Source organism: Propithecus coquereli, unplaced genomic scaffold, assembly GCF_000956105.1.
Source record: "Propithecus coquereli isolate 6110/MARCELLA unplaced genomic scaffold, Pcoq_1.0 Scaffold45, whole genome shotgun sequence".
In the NCBI taxonomy this organism is placed as follows: Eukaryota; Metazoa; Chordata; class Mammalia; order Primates; family Indriidae; genus Propithecus; species Propithecus coquereli.
In genome coordinates, this window is record NW_012150285.1 from 7,252,522 (window position 1) to 7,270,081 (window position 17,560).

The following is a 17,560-nucleotide window of genomic DNA, read 5'->3' on the forward strand; positions in this document are numbered from 1 at the left end:
CCTGTGCTAGATCTTTATTTGCATTATCTCATTTAATCTTCTCAACAACCCGAAGTGGTGATACTATTATTCTCCCCATTATGTCAGTGAGGAAACTGAGGGGTTCATGGCGCAAGGTCACACCACTAGTAACAGGCAACCCCGGGAGGCCAAAACCACACACACTCATAGCAGCTACACAGGCTATAAAAACCTTAGAATGAGCACTTTGGAAAAAAAAATGCTTTTGACCAACACAAGTTCATACAAAGGCACAATTTAGGGAGAGGTTTAGATGGCAGGTCCTTCTTTAGGACTTGGGGGAGGTGCATTTTCCCAGAACAAGGATGAAGATGAAGCCAAAGGAAATGGCCAGTTTGTTTTTTCCAGGCGAGGTATTTATGTGATGGATATTCTGAAGAGGTGGGTTTTTCCCCCTTTCAGTTGTCCGCTGTCGCTGTATCTCAGCACTTGCTCATGAGCACAGAGGGTCTCCAGAACACTGTGAGCGGTTTCCCAACAGGTCCCCTTCCTCTGGGCCAGCCCAGGGGACCAGCAGAGCTCTCTGCTCCTGAAACCTCTCTTGAGTTAATGAAAATCCTGCAGACCCCGTTGAACCTAATTTACGGCTGAGAGCCATGAAAAATAGCTCCATAAATCTGCCTATGAAGAAAAGGTCGGCTTCCCAGGTTGGGATAAACAAATTGAGCATTTCAAAGCAACCTGTTTGCTGCTCACCCCACTTTGCATACAAATGCCAACGAACAACCTCCCATTGTTGAACGAGGTGGTGCAGGATGTTGGGTTTTATTGTCCAACTGGCATGTTTGTCACAAACTGGTCCCCTGAAAGATTCACTTCATAACCCACTTCACAAACAAGTGTCAGGGCAGGGGAATGACCCTTGACTTTCAGCCATCCCAGATGGACGACCATCCCCGTAGGCAGCTTCCCGCGGCACCTCCTTGCTCTGTCGCGCCTGCGAAGTTGAGAGCCAGAAGCGAAGAGTCCGGGGAGGGACCAAGCTCAGGATCCCGCCTGACAAATGCTACCAAGTCTTGGCAGAGAGATACGTTTTCCTATCTCCAGCCAAGAAGTTTGCATTTTAAAATGTCCGCAACAATGTTGCTTTGAAAGGTTGTCTCTCTTTTCCACACTTATTCTACTTTTAATAAACACCACTGGAGGGAGATGAACAGAAGTTGATTAATGGGCATAAATATACAGTTTGATAGAATGAGATCTAGTGTCTGATAGATCAGTAGGGTGGCTATAGTTTACAACAATCTCTTGTATATTTCAAAATAACTGAAAGGGAATAGTTCAAATGTTTCTAGCATAAAGAAAAGACAAATATTTAAGGTGATGAATATCCCAATTACACTGATTTGATCTTTACAAATTATATAAATGTATTAAATTAACACATGTGCCCCCAAAATATATACAATGATTATGTACTAATTAAAAAATGTTTAATAAAATATAAAAGTAACACCACTGGAAGCAAGTTGACTTTGGTTTGGGCCAGGGCTCAGAGGAAATATAAAGAGATTTGTAATATTTTAAGATATATAAGTAAATAAAAGGAACGTGGGAAACCAGAAACAATATTTATAAGGATTAGGAAGTCATTCAGGACTTTCCCCTGCACACACTCACACACACACAATTTCCTTTTTAAAATTTACCTTTGGTGGCCGGGCGCGGTGGCTCACGCCTATAATCCTAGCTCTCTGGGAGGCCGAGGCGGGCGGATTGTTTGAGCTCAGGAGTTCGAGACCAGCCTGAGCAAGAGTGAGACCCCGTCTCTACTAAAAATTAGAAAGAAATGAATTGGACAACTGAAAATATATAGAAAAAATTAGCCGGGCATGGTGGCGCATGCCTGTAGTCCCAGCTACTCGGGAGGCTGAGGCAGGAGGATTGCTTGAGCCCAGGAGTTTGAGGTTGCTGTGAGCTAGGCTGATGCCACGGCACTCTAGCCCAGGCAACACAGTGAGACTCTGTCTCAAAAAAAAAAAAAAAATTTACCTTTGATTATTTAAAGTTATCTACACAGTAAGTAATTTTCTTAAGAGAACACTATGTAATAATATAATAAAGGAAACAAATATAAAAGTCTAAACTACAAAACTATAAATGGATGAATAAGAGCGATTTGAGTTTTGAAGTCAAATGGAATCTTTCAAAGAAGATGCTAAGAGTTTGTGGGGGTTAAGGGAATTTATAACCTTTGGTGTGTTCTTGAATGAAAGAGGTAGGGAGGTATTTGTTGCTTTTATTACAGCCTCTGGGCAGAGGTTCATTGCCCTGAAAAGAAAAGAGAATTTGCCCAAATTGCCCTAGTGTGGCCTGGTCTATGAAGCCACTGAGGATGAAATACTAAATCGTTGCAGATTCCAGTTTATCTATCTTTTTGACCAACAAAACTCTCAGTGGCTTGCTCTTAACTCCTTAGAGAGACATTGTCTAATGAAAACTTTGGATATCTTAAAATACTCGAGTGAAAGTACAAAACTTAGTTTAAAGAGGATTCGTGATACACTTCTGGGTGAGAATTGGTGTCTTCAAATGAGTTTAGAGACTGCATCAAATTTAAAAGGTAGGCTGAGCCATTTGACCTTGGCAATGCTTCATTAATTTTCAGGCCCACTTGAATTTTTTTCTCCTCCACTTCCTTCACTAGTAATTTTTTTTTCCCCTTCAGGCTTCCCATACTAAAATTATAAACCTATAAAACAATTGGTTAGGATAGAGAAACAAAAGAACAAGACAACACGTTTTTATTTACTGACAACCTGAATTCAGATGCCTGATGATAAAAGCCCTTAGTCTGTCCTTCATCTAATTCTCTCCTTTGGATTTCGGAAACCTACAAAGGTTATTGATCAAAGCTCCTTCCCACTGGGAGTTCACAGTTTAATCTCCAAATCCAGGTGAGAAATACCCTCATTTATGAAAGCAACTGCAAATTAAAGTCTAATAGTATCAAAACCATATCCACTACATTTAGTCAAAAATGCTTCAGCGTGAACTTCTGACACTTAGAAAGAAAGAAACTGCTTTTAAAAGTGTGGTGTTTTTCCACTGTCCTCACCAGTTCCCTAGGGAAATTCCAAGGGGAAGAGACCAGGGATAAAGAGCTTTTTGTATTTCTCTTGGTTTTAACTGCTAAAACAATTTTTGTTCCATTAGGTTTGTAAAGCGAGATCCTTCAGAGTGAATTTACACAACAGCCTCTGAGTTTATGAATTCATCACAACTAACTTAGTCTTCCCATGTCTAAAAACAAATTGCTGACTTCTCACAAGTTCCAATATCTACTTGTGCACTGCCTTGAAAATTGTTAAATGTAAAATTATGCCAGGATTACAAAGTCTATTCAATTAGCGTGGTATGTAGCATGCAATAAATAGTTACCAGCTGATCTTTCCTCCGTTTACTCAAATTGAGTTCAACATCAATCTAATCTTTAAGATACAGGTAGCTAAACACCATTTGAAATAGCCCCTAGAGGTCATCTGGCCATTAGCCGCTAGACAGAATGGATCGCCTAAAAGGCTTGAGGAATGACAAATGCCTTGAGATAGTCTCTAACTGCTTACCCAAAGTATCCCCCAGGGTTGCTTATCAATGATTTTCCTGCTATCCTTTTCATATTCAAAAAACGGGAATGGTTTGTAGAAGTTTGGCTAACCCGCCTTCCGTAGCAATAAATACTGTGAAACTCCTAAAAAAGCAAACCCACTGGAAAATTGCTGCCTCGCTGCAAGAAATAAACTCCCAAGTGGTTAAACTCAGCTCTGCCACCTTCCCAATTCTGTCTCCAAATTCCTAGAATGGCAGACCAATGCACCACACCACCACACTGCCAGACAGCGCAGTGCTAGCAGACCAACAAGGACATGTGTAAACCGAACCCCAAATAAAGAGTTGTCAAAATTTGAACGAGGGTTAAATTTCATTATTTCATGGGATCTGAAATTTTTAGAAACTATTATAAACCAATATATTTAATAGATACGAGAGGCCCAAAACAGTAAATTGAAAATGAATATTTGACATGCTAAATCCAGTCTGCAGGTGACTGACAGGTCTGTAGATCTCAAATTTGCAAAGATCAGAAATATTAAAAAGTCAAGTAAAAACAACCACTGTATAAATAATGAACACAAGTTCTCAAATTGTAAGGAATGTTATTTTAGGCCAGCTCATGCAAGACTCTTGTGTATATTGATAGAAATAGCTACAGTATCTCTTCACAATAATCTTACAAAATGTTATCATTGCCCCGTTTCATAGGCAACAAAACTGAATATTGAAAGAGCTTACATAATTTGCCCAAGTTCACACAGCCATGGAGGTTTGAAGTTATTTGGACTAACAGGCAGAGAAGAGGACCAATTAAAGGTTATGAAGAAAAAAATTCCATCCTGGCCCAAAAAAGGCCAGTTCCAGAGTCACCATAGTAGATGCCACTGCGTTCAAGCTTTTAGCCTATAATCAACCCATATTGAAACCAGATTTATGAGCCCTTCAGAGGAGAGCTTTGTGATTTTCTAAAGCAGACATGTTTGGTATTTCAGAAGGTCAAACCCCCTATGGTGCAGTGTTTTTAATAAAATCAGTTCAGCAGAAATTAGAGACACACCAGTCAATTTCTAGGAAGCCTCTGAGCCATTCAAACTAAGGGGGGAAAATAACATAAAAGACCTAACTATGCACAGATCAATGTTCTCAAAACGGGTAGCACGTAAGGGGTGTAGATACAGAAACATCTTGGCAATTTTTGTCCCATTTGTCTCTAGTTTGGGCAAATTTCCACCCAGAAAGAAAAATTACTTTGCAGGGGGAGTTACATGATGTTGTACACAAGGGTTGTTCTGGGGTCGCCTGGCTTCGTGGCAACAGCAAACATCTCTTGGGGGAGGGAACAGATAAACCAGTCACCACCCGCATTCCCTGCATCAGGCACATCAGCTAATCTCCTGCTCCTGGCAATTGCTACACTCTCAGGGGGAAGCAAAAGCAAATTCTATGTGTAGTTCATAGTAAAATTCAAAGTTGAGAAACCTGCAATATTTTCATCGAAAAGCCAGGTTATGCACAGACCTAACCCTAAGACTGGTGGTGAGGATGCATAAATACCCAATGAGTATCTAAAAGGAGAGGATTTTGTTTTTAGGGGGAAGACAAGGATGACCCCTTATGCAGCTGAACTTGAGCCCCAGAAAACTCAGCGTGAGAGGCCACAAGCACAGTGCTTGTTTCAGAGCGTATGACTTTAAACTCTTCATTGTTTTATTTCCTAAAGAATTGCTGAGTTCCCAGCTAACTGGTACTTGGGAGAAATGGGATGAGCAGGGAATAACGTAAGGGCAAAAAGCCGAGGAAAAAAATTTGACTACACCCAGCTGATATGAAGATGAACCATATTTATACCAGCTGTAAGAACCACTGAGCGTGTATAATGGAGCAAAAAGTCTCTCAATCCTCAAGCTGCAAAACTGCTATAACTTGACTGAGAGTCGGAGTGGGGGTGAGGATGGAAATTTCACTAACTGCTAATTTTGATCGATTCTCTTTGGTAGGTTTAACAATTCTTGAGCTGCCTCAAATATTGTCATATATAAAACTTAACACCTTTTATATATTATAAGGCATGCATGCAAGAGCCATTGATCTCAAAAAGCGTAATACAAATGCTATCATTTATTAAAATGTGTATTTATTCCATAGCCTAATTTGTTTGGGGTAGATGGTCTCTTAACTATTAAATAATCTAGGTACTTATTTTTATACTAATCATTTCAACTTAGACTCTTCCATGAACTTGGCTACTGCACTTGTCTTCTTAAGGGACCCAAATTATGCTTAGCATAAAATACTCTAGCATTGAATATGCAAAAAAATCTTTAAAAAGCATTAATAAAACCCCATACTTAAATATGCGGGCTGTAGGTTGATTTTTAAGCAAAAATTTCAAATACACGAAAGAATTGAGAAAAACTCCACGACAAAATTATTCACACATTTAAGATAAGAAAGATCCATTTGGAGAGGGAAGCACATAAATGTGGTAAAAGGTTTAAATTCAGGCTGGCCAGTTACCAGACAGAAAGTCTTACAAGAGGAAACATCATTACTTAGTAGTATTAGTTATTGGCTAAAGCCAGTGCCCTTTTTGGTTATAGGAATAAAATGATCATTTAGGAGGAAGAAACCTAGTAACGCTCTGTTGTTTAAATCTCAATCAGTATATAAGGTTTACTCTTCCGAACCTTTCTAAGGACTGGGAGAAGTTAAAATAAAAAAATGTGAGGGGGTAACACTGTATTGAAGAACAAGTTTTAAAAACTAAGAGCATTTGCAATAGTTTGGCTAATTTGGGAGCCAAAATATTTCAATTTGGCTGGGCAAATTAAAATAAACTGGTCAGACAAAATAAACTGGTCAATTAATCAACAGTTAAAGTAGACAGTAGACAAAAAAAAACTTTCATTTAGTTAGGGTTTTTTTCTTTCTTTTTTGGATGGAGGTAGACACACCTAAAAAGGTGTTCCAGAGCAACTGATCAAGTCAATAAATGCCACCTTTGCTGAGGCAACTTCAGAAATTGATCCATCAAGTTCAACCTTGTATAAATAAGTTTAAGATCTCTCTTAGAGAAAAGCTAAAAACTAGAATTATCCTAACAAAAAATGTGGGTAAGACACTGAACGATGGTCAGGACACATTCAGAAACTCTCCATGCTATAAGATTAAACAAGACCTTGGCCTTGTTAGGAAAAAAAAATCAAGCCAGATCCTGTAGTTGAGAACCAGCTACTGTATGAGCAACAACTGATCTTCATTTGTACCACTAATATGCACATTCTTACACTTCCCAGTTTCTCGTTTACAAAAGACAACACTGGATTTCAGACAAAATATATATATTTCTTTTAAATCTTTACAATAAATCAAGATGTAGAAGTTTCCATAGAGCACATTTTCGTTTATTTAGGTACTCATTTCCAGCTCCCTCGGATGCGAATAGCCCTGGTAACAGTGTGTACATAGTCTTCTCTTTGCTTTTCACCATTTTAAAGCAAATAATACATCTGACTGTATTTAAGTCTGTGCAAATAATCCTTCAGAAGAAATATCCAAGATTCTGTTTGCAGAGGTCATTTTGTCTCTCAAAAATGATTAAATGAGTTTAATTTTACTTCAGATAAAGTGCTCCTGTCCAGCAGAACTCAAAGGCCTTCAAGCGTTCGAGAAGTTTTAGCTCAGGTAAGACTCCGTCATACGAACTCCAGCTTCCCGTGCCCACTGTACATGCCCCAGTGAACAAGCGAGAGGATCTTGTCGTTGCTGAGGTCCGCTTGTCTCATTTTATCACAGGTCAGACAGCAGTTCTCGTGCCCGCTGACCGGCACCATGCACTCCAGGTCCAACTTCGCAATCTGCCCCTTTTTGGAATGGTGTCCGTGGAAGCTATAGTGCAAACGGGAGAGCATCTGCTGCCTCTGGTCCTGCAGTCTCTTGTTTTCGCTGCGAAGCATCCTCAGGGCCAGAGTGATGAGCAACACTAAGATCAGCCCTCCAGCAATAGGGACAGCAATCACTGCTGCCCGGAACCACAGCTCTTTGGAAGAAGTCAGCTCCTGCACCTTGGTGATGAGGTTTCTGCCCCCCTCGTGCTGATAGCGGTTTCCTTGTCCTAAAGGAGCACAGAGAAAATGATCAGACTCTGTGTTAGCCCCTCCCAGGGATCTTCACCACCATCCATCCCTTTAAAACAAGGAATCCCATTAAAAAGCAGCTCACAATTAAATCAACGATATTTAGAAAATAAATATTGCAAAACTATCCAAAGAAGCTTATAAACGCATTTGTTTACAGACTGTCATTACTGAGATGTAATGGCCTTTTAATGTCTTCAAAATGTTGAAAAAACAGGCAAAACCTATTATGTAGACAGACATCTAATGCTCGGGTAGACATAAAAGCCACTCAATAGAGATGCATCTTTGCATCCAGCCGTGCCTCTCCCCCCAGTGTCTCTAATTACATTAACAACAAAATCAATAGCAGACATACAAAGTCGAGGCTGTCACAAGTCTATAGATCAGGCAGGCGTGCTGGTTAGAAACGGCTGCTATACCTGAGGCCTCACCCTTGGGAGGAGAGAGAACGTCGCGCAGCCCTCTGTAATTGCACATGTCTTCATGACAGCATTCCAATGTGGGCATGGTGGTGCCAGAGTGGTTTTGGGCCTGTTTGGCTTGGCAGACATCTGCTGTGCTCGCCAGAGAGTCCAGGCAGCCATGGGTGAGTGGGGAGTTTGTGTTCTGAGGATCAAGAAGTCTAGAGAAGCAGGCGCTGAGCTCAGATTTACACATATAACCAGTGGCCACACAGTGGGCAGCATCACAGTAGCATCGGATTTCACCTGAGAGCAAAGAGAAATCAGGTCAAATTGTGCTGTAGAGACCAGATAAAGCAACTCTCAAAGCAATTGCTGAATCCTAAGTTCAAAGGCACTAACTTTTAGATTATTCAAGCTGAGTGCTTACAATAGCAGTCCATGTTGACTGCAAAAGCCCTTTCTGCGGTCAGTACTTAAGTTTCAATTCAGTTAAATATAATTTTAGAAATGTAGTCATCCCAATAGCAGATTTCTGATGAGTTAAGAGAGGAATTAAAAATAAGACTATTTTCTTTGAAAGAAAACAGTAATCAGTATAATTTCTCCTACCATAAGGCAAATCACATTATTTATTCACTTTTAACCCTATATGACCATACAACATAAAAATGCTAGGCTTTTTGATTTGGGCAGTATAAATATTTGATCGGAACTACTGAATTGTTTACTATCCCGAAGGACTGCGCCAAGATTTAAGAGCTTTAGCTAACACCTTATAAAGTTATTAACTAGAAACACAACAATCTAGAAATTGCTCAGGTCAGGAGGTTTTAAAACTATGAAACGAGGCAGCTATTTGCAACCTCTCTAGAAAAGGCAAACTTTGCCTATAAAGATCTTTTCATGCAGAGGAGCTTTTAGTCAGTATATTGTAAAACAGGAACTAGGCAGTTTACAATTAGTGGTTTGCTTGCCAAAGTCAATTTCTTTCAGCCCAAATGGAAAGTCATAAAAGTGGAGGGGGTATAAAACTGCAAGGCTAACTTCTCCTCCTCCTCCTCCTCCCAGTTTTACGTGTAATTCAACATGTGATCTAAAAGGGGAAACCCTGAAACTGAAAATCCTCTGCTGGTTGAATGAAAAATCCTTAAGGAAACCTCAAATTTTCTACAGGAAGTGCTTAAAAGTTTCCTTTATAAAACTTACTTTGTGAGTTGCAAGGCTCTGTTAATGTTGTCACAATACAAGACTGGAGGCTTTAACATCAATCTCCAGTTGAAATAACCTGGGTCTTAAAGTTATCACTAATGTGACATCCAACTTGGTGGACTCCAGGCATTGTTACTTGTCACAGCTAAAGCTACTGTAAATTGAACTCATGCATACACCTATTGCATTCCTATCTGAAGATCTGTCTAGTTACTGAAATCCACACTCTGAAATTAAAGACAAGGGCTGCTCCTTTACAAACCTCTTTCCACCCCCTCCTTTTCCCCTCCTCCTCTCTGTGAATGCCTGAGTAAGGTGTCTCATTTAATTATCTGTCCAAATTCCAGGCCACCGTATGATATGCTCGGTTTTCACCGGAGGCTGCTAATGCTTCAGTTCTAAGAAAAACCAGCCCACTGAACAAAGATCTTTGGCAACCCCTAACAGTCCAAAGCTCGAGGTCCTGCTCCTAAATCTGCACTCACTGCCCTGGGTGTGGGCCCAAGATCCTTAGCCAGTCCCCTTGGTTTCAAGTAAGAACCTTGTGTTGCAGAAATTCTCTTCTGCTCTTTCTCCTCCTCTTTCCAAGCTTACTTTATTTTTCGCATAAAGCTCACCAGTCTTACGTGGTGATGACTACATAGCCCTAGTCTGACAAATTCCACATACAGATTTAAAACATAAATAAAACAGATTAAAAGCCCATTTTGATCCTATTAGCCTCAGACCTAGTGCAGAAAAGGAAAACTGAATACAAGTAAAACGCTGCTTAAATGTTTATGAGAGCCTATTTAAAATGCTATATTTTCAATGACCTAAAAACAGTCTAATAAAATTTTGACAGGTAACTGCAAAAGTTCTAACAACTTTTTTTTTAATTGGAGCCACATTTTTAGCAAGGAGAATGGACTTTTGTATTGCTGTATTAAAACTATATTTCTGTTGTTTCATAAAGTTTCTTCCTGTAGCATGCAAAAGGCCAGAGAGGGGACTGGTATTTTGAAACAGCGAACAATGCCCCTCTGTTCCCCCTTTTCTTGTTACTGTATGTAGTGATTAAACAAAAATGTCTGCTTTAGTCAAGATGGCTACAGGAGAGACTGCTGGCTTCTTTCAAAGCTTTTGAAGTCCACAGCAGCCAGAAATCTCTGATCCCCTAATTATATCATTATCAGGCACATAGTTTCGGTATCTGTGACTTCATGTCAGCCTCAGTCCCTCCCTGTTCTGCCAGCCTTTGATAGGGCCAGGAGGCTTCCCTCTGCAGGCTGCAAGGGCTGTTATTTAGGGTTAATTACACCCTTCCTTCCAAAATAAATAAATACTGTAGCACATCATCCTTGCCGGGCTAGCTTATCCTTTAACCTCATGCCTGCTACATGGCAATTAGAGAGAATTGGGGGGTGCAAAGGCTAAATAATGCTTCCTATTAAAAAAAAAATACATATATATCAGTTCACAGAAGTGTAGGTAGAGTTCATGACAGGGAGGTGAGAGGAACCTTGAAATCCAGAGGGAGTTTGGGTTATTTCCATCTAAAAGGTGAAAGCCCAAAGGGGAAAGAAACTGACCCCACTGACTTTTTTTTTTTTTTGGAGTTGCGTTTGTAAAGTATGAGGTGGATGGGAACTGGGACCGCCGACAGGACCGCCGGCTCCGGGCCACTTAAAAGCAACACAGCACACACTCCTGCACACAGGCGCGCACGCACCTCGGACATCCACACTCTCAGACCCACACCCTCCCTCGATCACAAGGACACACACAGGCACACACTCGGAGAGACGTACTCGGAGACACAAGCAGGGACAAACTCACACATAGATGCACTCAGAGACACACAAAGACAGAGACACACACGGAGATACAGAGACACGCAAAGACACTCAGAGACACACAAAGACACACTCAGAGACACACAAAGACTCTCAAAAACGTAGAGACACTCGCAGAAATACATTCAGAGATACACACAGGGACACACGGACACACCCGGGCACACTGCAGTCGGGGGCCGGAGACGCGGCTCCCTCGGGCCGCCCGGGCCACCGGGGTGCGGAGGGGGCGGCGCGGGGGCGACACTCCGCCCGGCTTCGCGGCTGGGGGGCAAATGCGCACGAGTCCGCCACGGACCGACCCGTTAAGACCCCTGAGGTCCGAGTCCGCACCGACGTGCCGGGCCCGGGAGCGCCGAGGGGGCGGCCGCGACTTCCAGGAACCGAGCAACTTGTCGCGACCTGCGGCTCCGGCGCGGAGGGAACCCGCCCGAGCTAACAAAGCCCCGCGCGCCTCCCCGGGCCCCGCGCCACCCCGCCGCCCGGCACCCACCTTTGGTGAGCAGCACGGCCATGGCGCAGAGCTCGAGCTGCAGCCAGACGAAGATGTAGCTGGAGTGGCGATCCATGGACGCCCCCACGGCCGCTACGGCCCCCGGCGCGCGCAGGGCATGGGTCCTGCCGGAGCGGCGGCGCCGTCAGCGGCGGGGCGAGGGGCCGGGCTGGGGCATGGAGCGCGGCTGCAGCGCGCGCGGGGAGCGGGCAGAAGTCGCGGGTCCCGCTGGGCGGCCGCCGGCCCCCGGCCCGCTCGTCCCCGACGCCGCCGCAGGCTGGGGAGCGCCCCGGCCTCCTGCCCCCTCGACCGGCCACTGCCCGCGAAGCCCGCAGGAGCTGCCCGCGCGCCGAGGGGACCCGCAGCGAGCTCCCGCCTGCGCCCGCCTCTGCCCCGCCGGCTCCGCGCCGTAAATAGCGCCCCGCGCCGGGAGCCGGTAGGCCCGCCCCGCCCAGGCCACGCCCACAGCCACGCCCCGACCCCGCCCTGGCAGCTCCGGGGCCGTCCGATTGGCAGCCGCGCTGCTGTCAATCAGCCCCACGGGGGCGGGCCGGGCGCGGGCGAGCGGGGACCTGCCCGGCGGCTCCCGGCGGCGCCGGCGTCTGGGCCGCGCCTGCAGCCAGCGTCTCCCGCGCTCCCCCTCGCGGAGGCCGGCGCGTCCGTGACCCTCGGGGGCGATGGGGCCGGCTTCCGGGTCCGCCTCGGGCGCTCGCCTCCGAGACCTCAGGCCCAGCCCCGAAGCGCGCGAGGGGCCCGGCGGGTGGCCGAGGCGGCTCCGCGGGGAGTCGGGGGGGCGCAGCGGGCGCTGGGGTCTCTCGGCCCCCTCCCCTCCCCCCAGCGTCGGCCCCGAGCCGCCCGTCCCGGGATCGATACGGCCCAGACAGACGGACTGCCGATCGGGGGGAGCCGCGGGTCCTCGGGCGGGCTGGGGACGGGGAGCCGGCCAGAGACACTTAGCGAAAATTAGCGAATCCGAAAGCGCCCGGCGCCAGCGAGACGACACCGGCCCAGACTGACACGCAATTAACCACCCCCAACAGTGGCGGCGACCACACCGGCCGACGCGGTCGATAGCAGCGCCCGGAGGTCTCCCCGAGATGCCGGCTCGTTTGCTGGGGCTCGCGGGGCCCCCGGCCCGCGCACCCGAGGCGCTCTTGGAGCCTGTGCTATTTGTTTATTATTTATTGACTTATTTATGTGGGGGGAGGGTAAGCTTAAAACTCAATATCCGAGGGCAATGCTGTTTTAGCCCCAAACCTGAGATTAACAAAAGTCAACCATTTACAAAGTTCCCTTTTCGGGTCAGCCAGCATTTCCCTACTTGGTATGTGGAAAGGGAGGTGGGGAGAAAAAGACAGAGAAGTGCATTTCATGCCACAGTGGGACTTAAAAAGTCGAGTCCTTCAGGACGAGAGTGCGGAAGCGAACTTTAAGGCTAAGAAAAAACATTCATATGTCTTGAGGACTGAAAATCAAGGTGAACATCTCTCGAGTGCCTTACCCTTGTAGTTTAAAGTTGTTTAAAGTGTGCAGAGCTGCAGGATGTAGCTAATGAAATTGCCTTTGAAAAACAATGTTTATATGCAGGAAAAAATAAAATAATTTCATAATGCTCTGACCATTACCTCACTAAATCAAAATTGCATCTAAAAGGAAGGAAAGACAAGCCCAGCAGAAGTTTTAAGAGAAAATGAAGCCGGTTAGGGAGCCAGGTAAACAGCAGGTTTCTCAAACAAACAGAAGTTTCTCAAGGGGCCTGCTGACGTGCTGACACTCAGTCCCGAGGAAGAAAGGGTTTGATTAGAACTTCCTCACTATTAGAGCTTGGACAAGTTAACAATTCTAAGGGGTTCGCCCAGACAATACTTTTCATGTAATGATACACTGTCTTTTAACTTTAGAAAGTCAATTGTTAACTAAAAGGAAACTTGTAGAGTGTATTCATTCAGCCATTCTGGAACTCCCACTGCAGGCCAAGCTCACTGTGTCTGAGTCATAAAGATGCCATAAATGGCTGGGCGTGGTGGCTCCTGCCTGTAATCCCAGCACTTTGGGAGGCCGAGGCAGGAGGATCACTTGAGGCTGCGAGCCTGAGACCAGCTTGGACAACTTAACAAGACCTTGGCTCTACAAAAAATTTTTTTTCAAAATTTTAATGTGAAAACCTAGACAGTAAATCTCAATGGAGTTGGATGATGATGATAGAGATTTGTGTGCAGGATGTTAGGATGCGTAAGAGAAAGAGGTAGCCTACCTAGGAAGGTAAAGGAGTCCAGGGAGATGAAGAGGATCACAGGAATTTGGGAATGAAATTGTTTGATTGTGGGGATGGGTAGGGGTGGTGAGGAGGGAATGGATAGATGGAACAATTCTTTGTGGCTAGAGCATAAAATGCAAAGGTATGGACAGAGACGTCCCAGAAATTAACTGTATTTACCTTTGATGCAGATAAACCCTGGTTTAATGGAAGAGGTCTGGGGGATGTGCTGGTGAAAAGTTGTATTTTAGTAAACAAAAAACGTCCCCATTCACTGCAGCGGGCATCAGCACCCAGACTAGGAGACTGTGCCCCTCTGTCCATAGCTGGTCACGTAACCCAGGCTGGGCCAGTTAGATTCTCTCCTCTTGGTCTTTGGACAGAGATGTCGGTCGGACTCTAGAGGTCATTTCACAGGGCACATATAAATTCAGATGTCAAGCAGCCGTAGTCCACCTGTCTGCAGCGAGGAGGAAAATGAGGAGGATGTGTAGAGTATCCAAAATGTAAATCCAAATGGATTTCCAGTCACTTGGCTTCGCTTCCTGTCCTTAGACTCAGTCATCTTAATAAGTTCCCCCTTTTACTTAAGGATCTTTTACTTGCAACCCAAAAGGCCCAAACAAAAATACTTGTATCTTATTGAATTAATATTGACTTGGATCATTCCAGCTTGCATACTTTTTTTGCTTCAAATACAATTCAGAATAAGATCTTGTGATCCATTCTTCAGACAGTGATAGCCACTCTTTTGTTTTTATTATTAATGGACAAACTTTTTAAATGACTAGAAATTATTTTTAAGAAAAACACCATCTGTACTTTATCTAATGGTTTTAGAGAAGAACTTTCAACTAAGCAAACGAGAGCGTTTGAATCCATTGTGGAAAATCAAAATTGGTTTAGGGATCCTATGTCAATTATGAGACTATATCAATAGTTGAGAGAATAGGCAACAATTTTAATTCAATTTAAGACTCTTAACAAAAATTGCTTCTCTATAGAATTTTACTTGTGCTTTATACATAATTTAGTTATTACTTTCCTACATGTAAGTTGATAAGTAGAGGAAAAAATAGTAAAAATCTACTCTTCTTTTGAATCAAGAAATGAAAGCAATGACCAAAATTCTCTTTACTCTTACAAAGTGAGTTCTCAAAATACAACCTGGGAACAAGCTATCTATATCCAGGAACAGAAAACTGATTCTAGATCTAACCGAAATAATTAACCACCATAATGGTTTTATTTTACTGTCTTTAAACAGTGTGCTAGATATAATTTATCCGTGGATACATGTACTATATAATCACAACATGCCACTGCAGGACATTTTTATGGTGGCCATACACCACAAAACCCACTTTGTTAACAAAACTGTAAATATTCTACCAATCTCTGCTTATCCAAATAATGCTGTTGTTTCCCAAAGTTATATGTGATCTCCATTTTCAGCAATGCCTCTCTCTCTTCACAATGCTGATTCAAAAAATAGCTCTTAGTACATTCTGTTCAAAAAGAAGGCAGTTGTGTTCAGGTTCCTGGCTAGCACACAAACAGCTATTGCAGCCTAGTGATAGAATCTAACATTTCTGCCTGTTATACAAATCTTTTACCAACTAACAATCCACAGAGGTTAGGTAACACTTTGAATTTCCAGTAGCAGCTTTAAAAAAAAAAAAAAAAAAAAAAAACCAGTTATTTGTTTTCAGTAGAAGTTAGGAGTTCAGATTTAAAATTTACTTTTATTGAAAAAGGTCAAAGGTGAGAGATTAGCTCAGCCCAAAGGAATGGCTGTCTACTTACAGTTTTTTTTTTTGTTGATTGGTTTTTTTGGTTGGTTTTTCTTTGGGTTTTGTTTTGTTTTGTTTTGTTTTTTGTCCAAAATGGAAAAGAAGATAAAGGACTGACTGTAGAATCTGGGAAATAGTGTGATAGTATTTGAAGGGACAAGATTGCAAGACTGAAGCTTGCGTTTCAAAATGCTCATCCTCCCACAGACTAGCAAAAATGCTCTGGGGTCTCTCGAACACGCCATAGAATAACTGTTGAGTTGAGGTTTTCTTAAGAATTTTTAAAGCTACTAAATTTAGAATACAGTAAGAATCGTTCCTAAAGATCATTACTTTAGAAACTTAACAGCAGGCATTTATAACCAAATAGTATCAAGTCATTCTTGGCGTCTGCATAAATCTTTATTCTATTTGGTTATGTTAATGTAACCCGTCAACTAGGCCAGTAGAACTTAAAATTATGCAGTAGCCTGCTAGTTTTGTCTGCTTGATGTCAAATTACCAGTTTGATTCCTTTTGTTTTGATTTAACTAAAATGATGAATTAATCTTTTAAAAGGGACAAATTACCTTACCCAAATTCCTACCTAACAGAATATCATTGACCCACAATGCTGTTCAGTGATGTAATGGATAGTATTTTTTAGCTTTCTCTCCTCAGCTGATAATACTTCACTTATGTTTTTTAGAATTAAAACAATTGTTCATGTACAAACTGCTGAAATCCAGAAGCTTTGATATTTTCATCCGACAGGCAAACGTTTAGACGCTTGCTTGAAATTGGCTGAAAACATGAATCCTTTCTCATGCCCTGCCCACACTTCCGCCTCTACCCACTCTTCTGCTCTTTGATGGTCCAATAATTACTTCTCTTATCCTAAAACCATTCTCTTCTAACACTGGCATCGCAGACTGAAGTCTCACTGACACAGCAGAATGAGTCTTTTGCAGTAGAGCTTTGAAATTACTTCTATCCACCATTATGTTCTGGTCACTGTCGTTGTTTTTATTTCATCATAATTTCTAAGGAGATAACTATATGGTATTTGTTTTACCATCCACAGAGTATGAAGATACACATTAAATTTGACATATATGTTCAAGCCAGGAAATGAAATGCCAGCCAGATGAACATATCTTCGAATATTTAATGCAATTCGGTGAGATTTATCCTATGGGCAGAGGTTATGGGGAGAGCTACACACTGAGTGAGATCATCAGTGAACAGAATTCTTGTTCTTATTCTTGCAATTAAGGGAAGAACTTCCTAATGTATTTTCTTTTCAAATTTAATAATCTTCCTTTGTTCTATTTGGTCACTTAACAAATGAGTTCCTATTCTGCTATGAATCCCTTTAAACACAAATAACTCTCCACTGTCCCATTCATAGTTCGGTGCTATTTTTAAATTTTATTTTGTTTTATTTTATTTTATGTTAGAGACGAGGTCTCGCTGTCACTGAGCTGGAGTGCCACGGCACCACTGTAGCTCACTGGGCTCAAGCAATCCTCCCACCTCAGCCTTGGGGGACTACAAATGTGCACCACCACACCCAGCAAATTTAAAAATTTTTGTTTTATTTTTTTTATAGAGATGGGGGTCTTGCTATGTTGCCCAGGCTGGTCTCAAACTCCTGGCCTCAAGTAATCCTCCCACCTCAGCCTCTCAAACTGCTAGGATTACAGGTGTGAAGCACTAGACCTGACCTAGTTTGGTGCTATTTACCTGCATGTTTAGCCTTTTGTTTCAAAGACATCATTTAAATATCATTTAAAACATTTATAATACACTGTTGGTCAACTTGTTTACTTAAAAGGAAGACAGACCTACTGAAGATTGGTTAATTTAGGAAGG

The 17,560-nt window shown here is 42.9% G+C and overlaps 1 protein-coding gene across 1 annotated transcript; it reads right to left on the reverse strand.

Moving 5' to 3' along the window:
• Positions 1-6,964: 6,964 nt before the first annotated feature.
• Positions 6,965-11,753, reverse strand: BAMBI (BMP and activin membrane-bound inhibitor). Its single transcript, XM_012654915.1, has 3 exons — positions 11,657-11,753; positions 8,135-8,422; positions 6,965-7,690 (listed from the first exon to the last, which is right to left on the reverse strand). The coding sequence occupies exons 1-3, from the start codon at positions 11,730-11,732 to the stop codon at positions 7,272-7,274; spliced, it is 783 nt and encodes a 260-aa protein (XP_012510369.1). The 5' UTR covers positions 11,733-11,753; the 3' UTR covers positions 6,965-7,271.
• Positions 11,754-17,560: the final 5,807 nt, after the last annotated feature.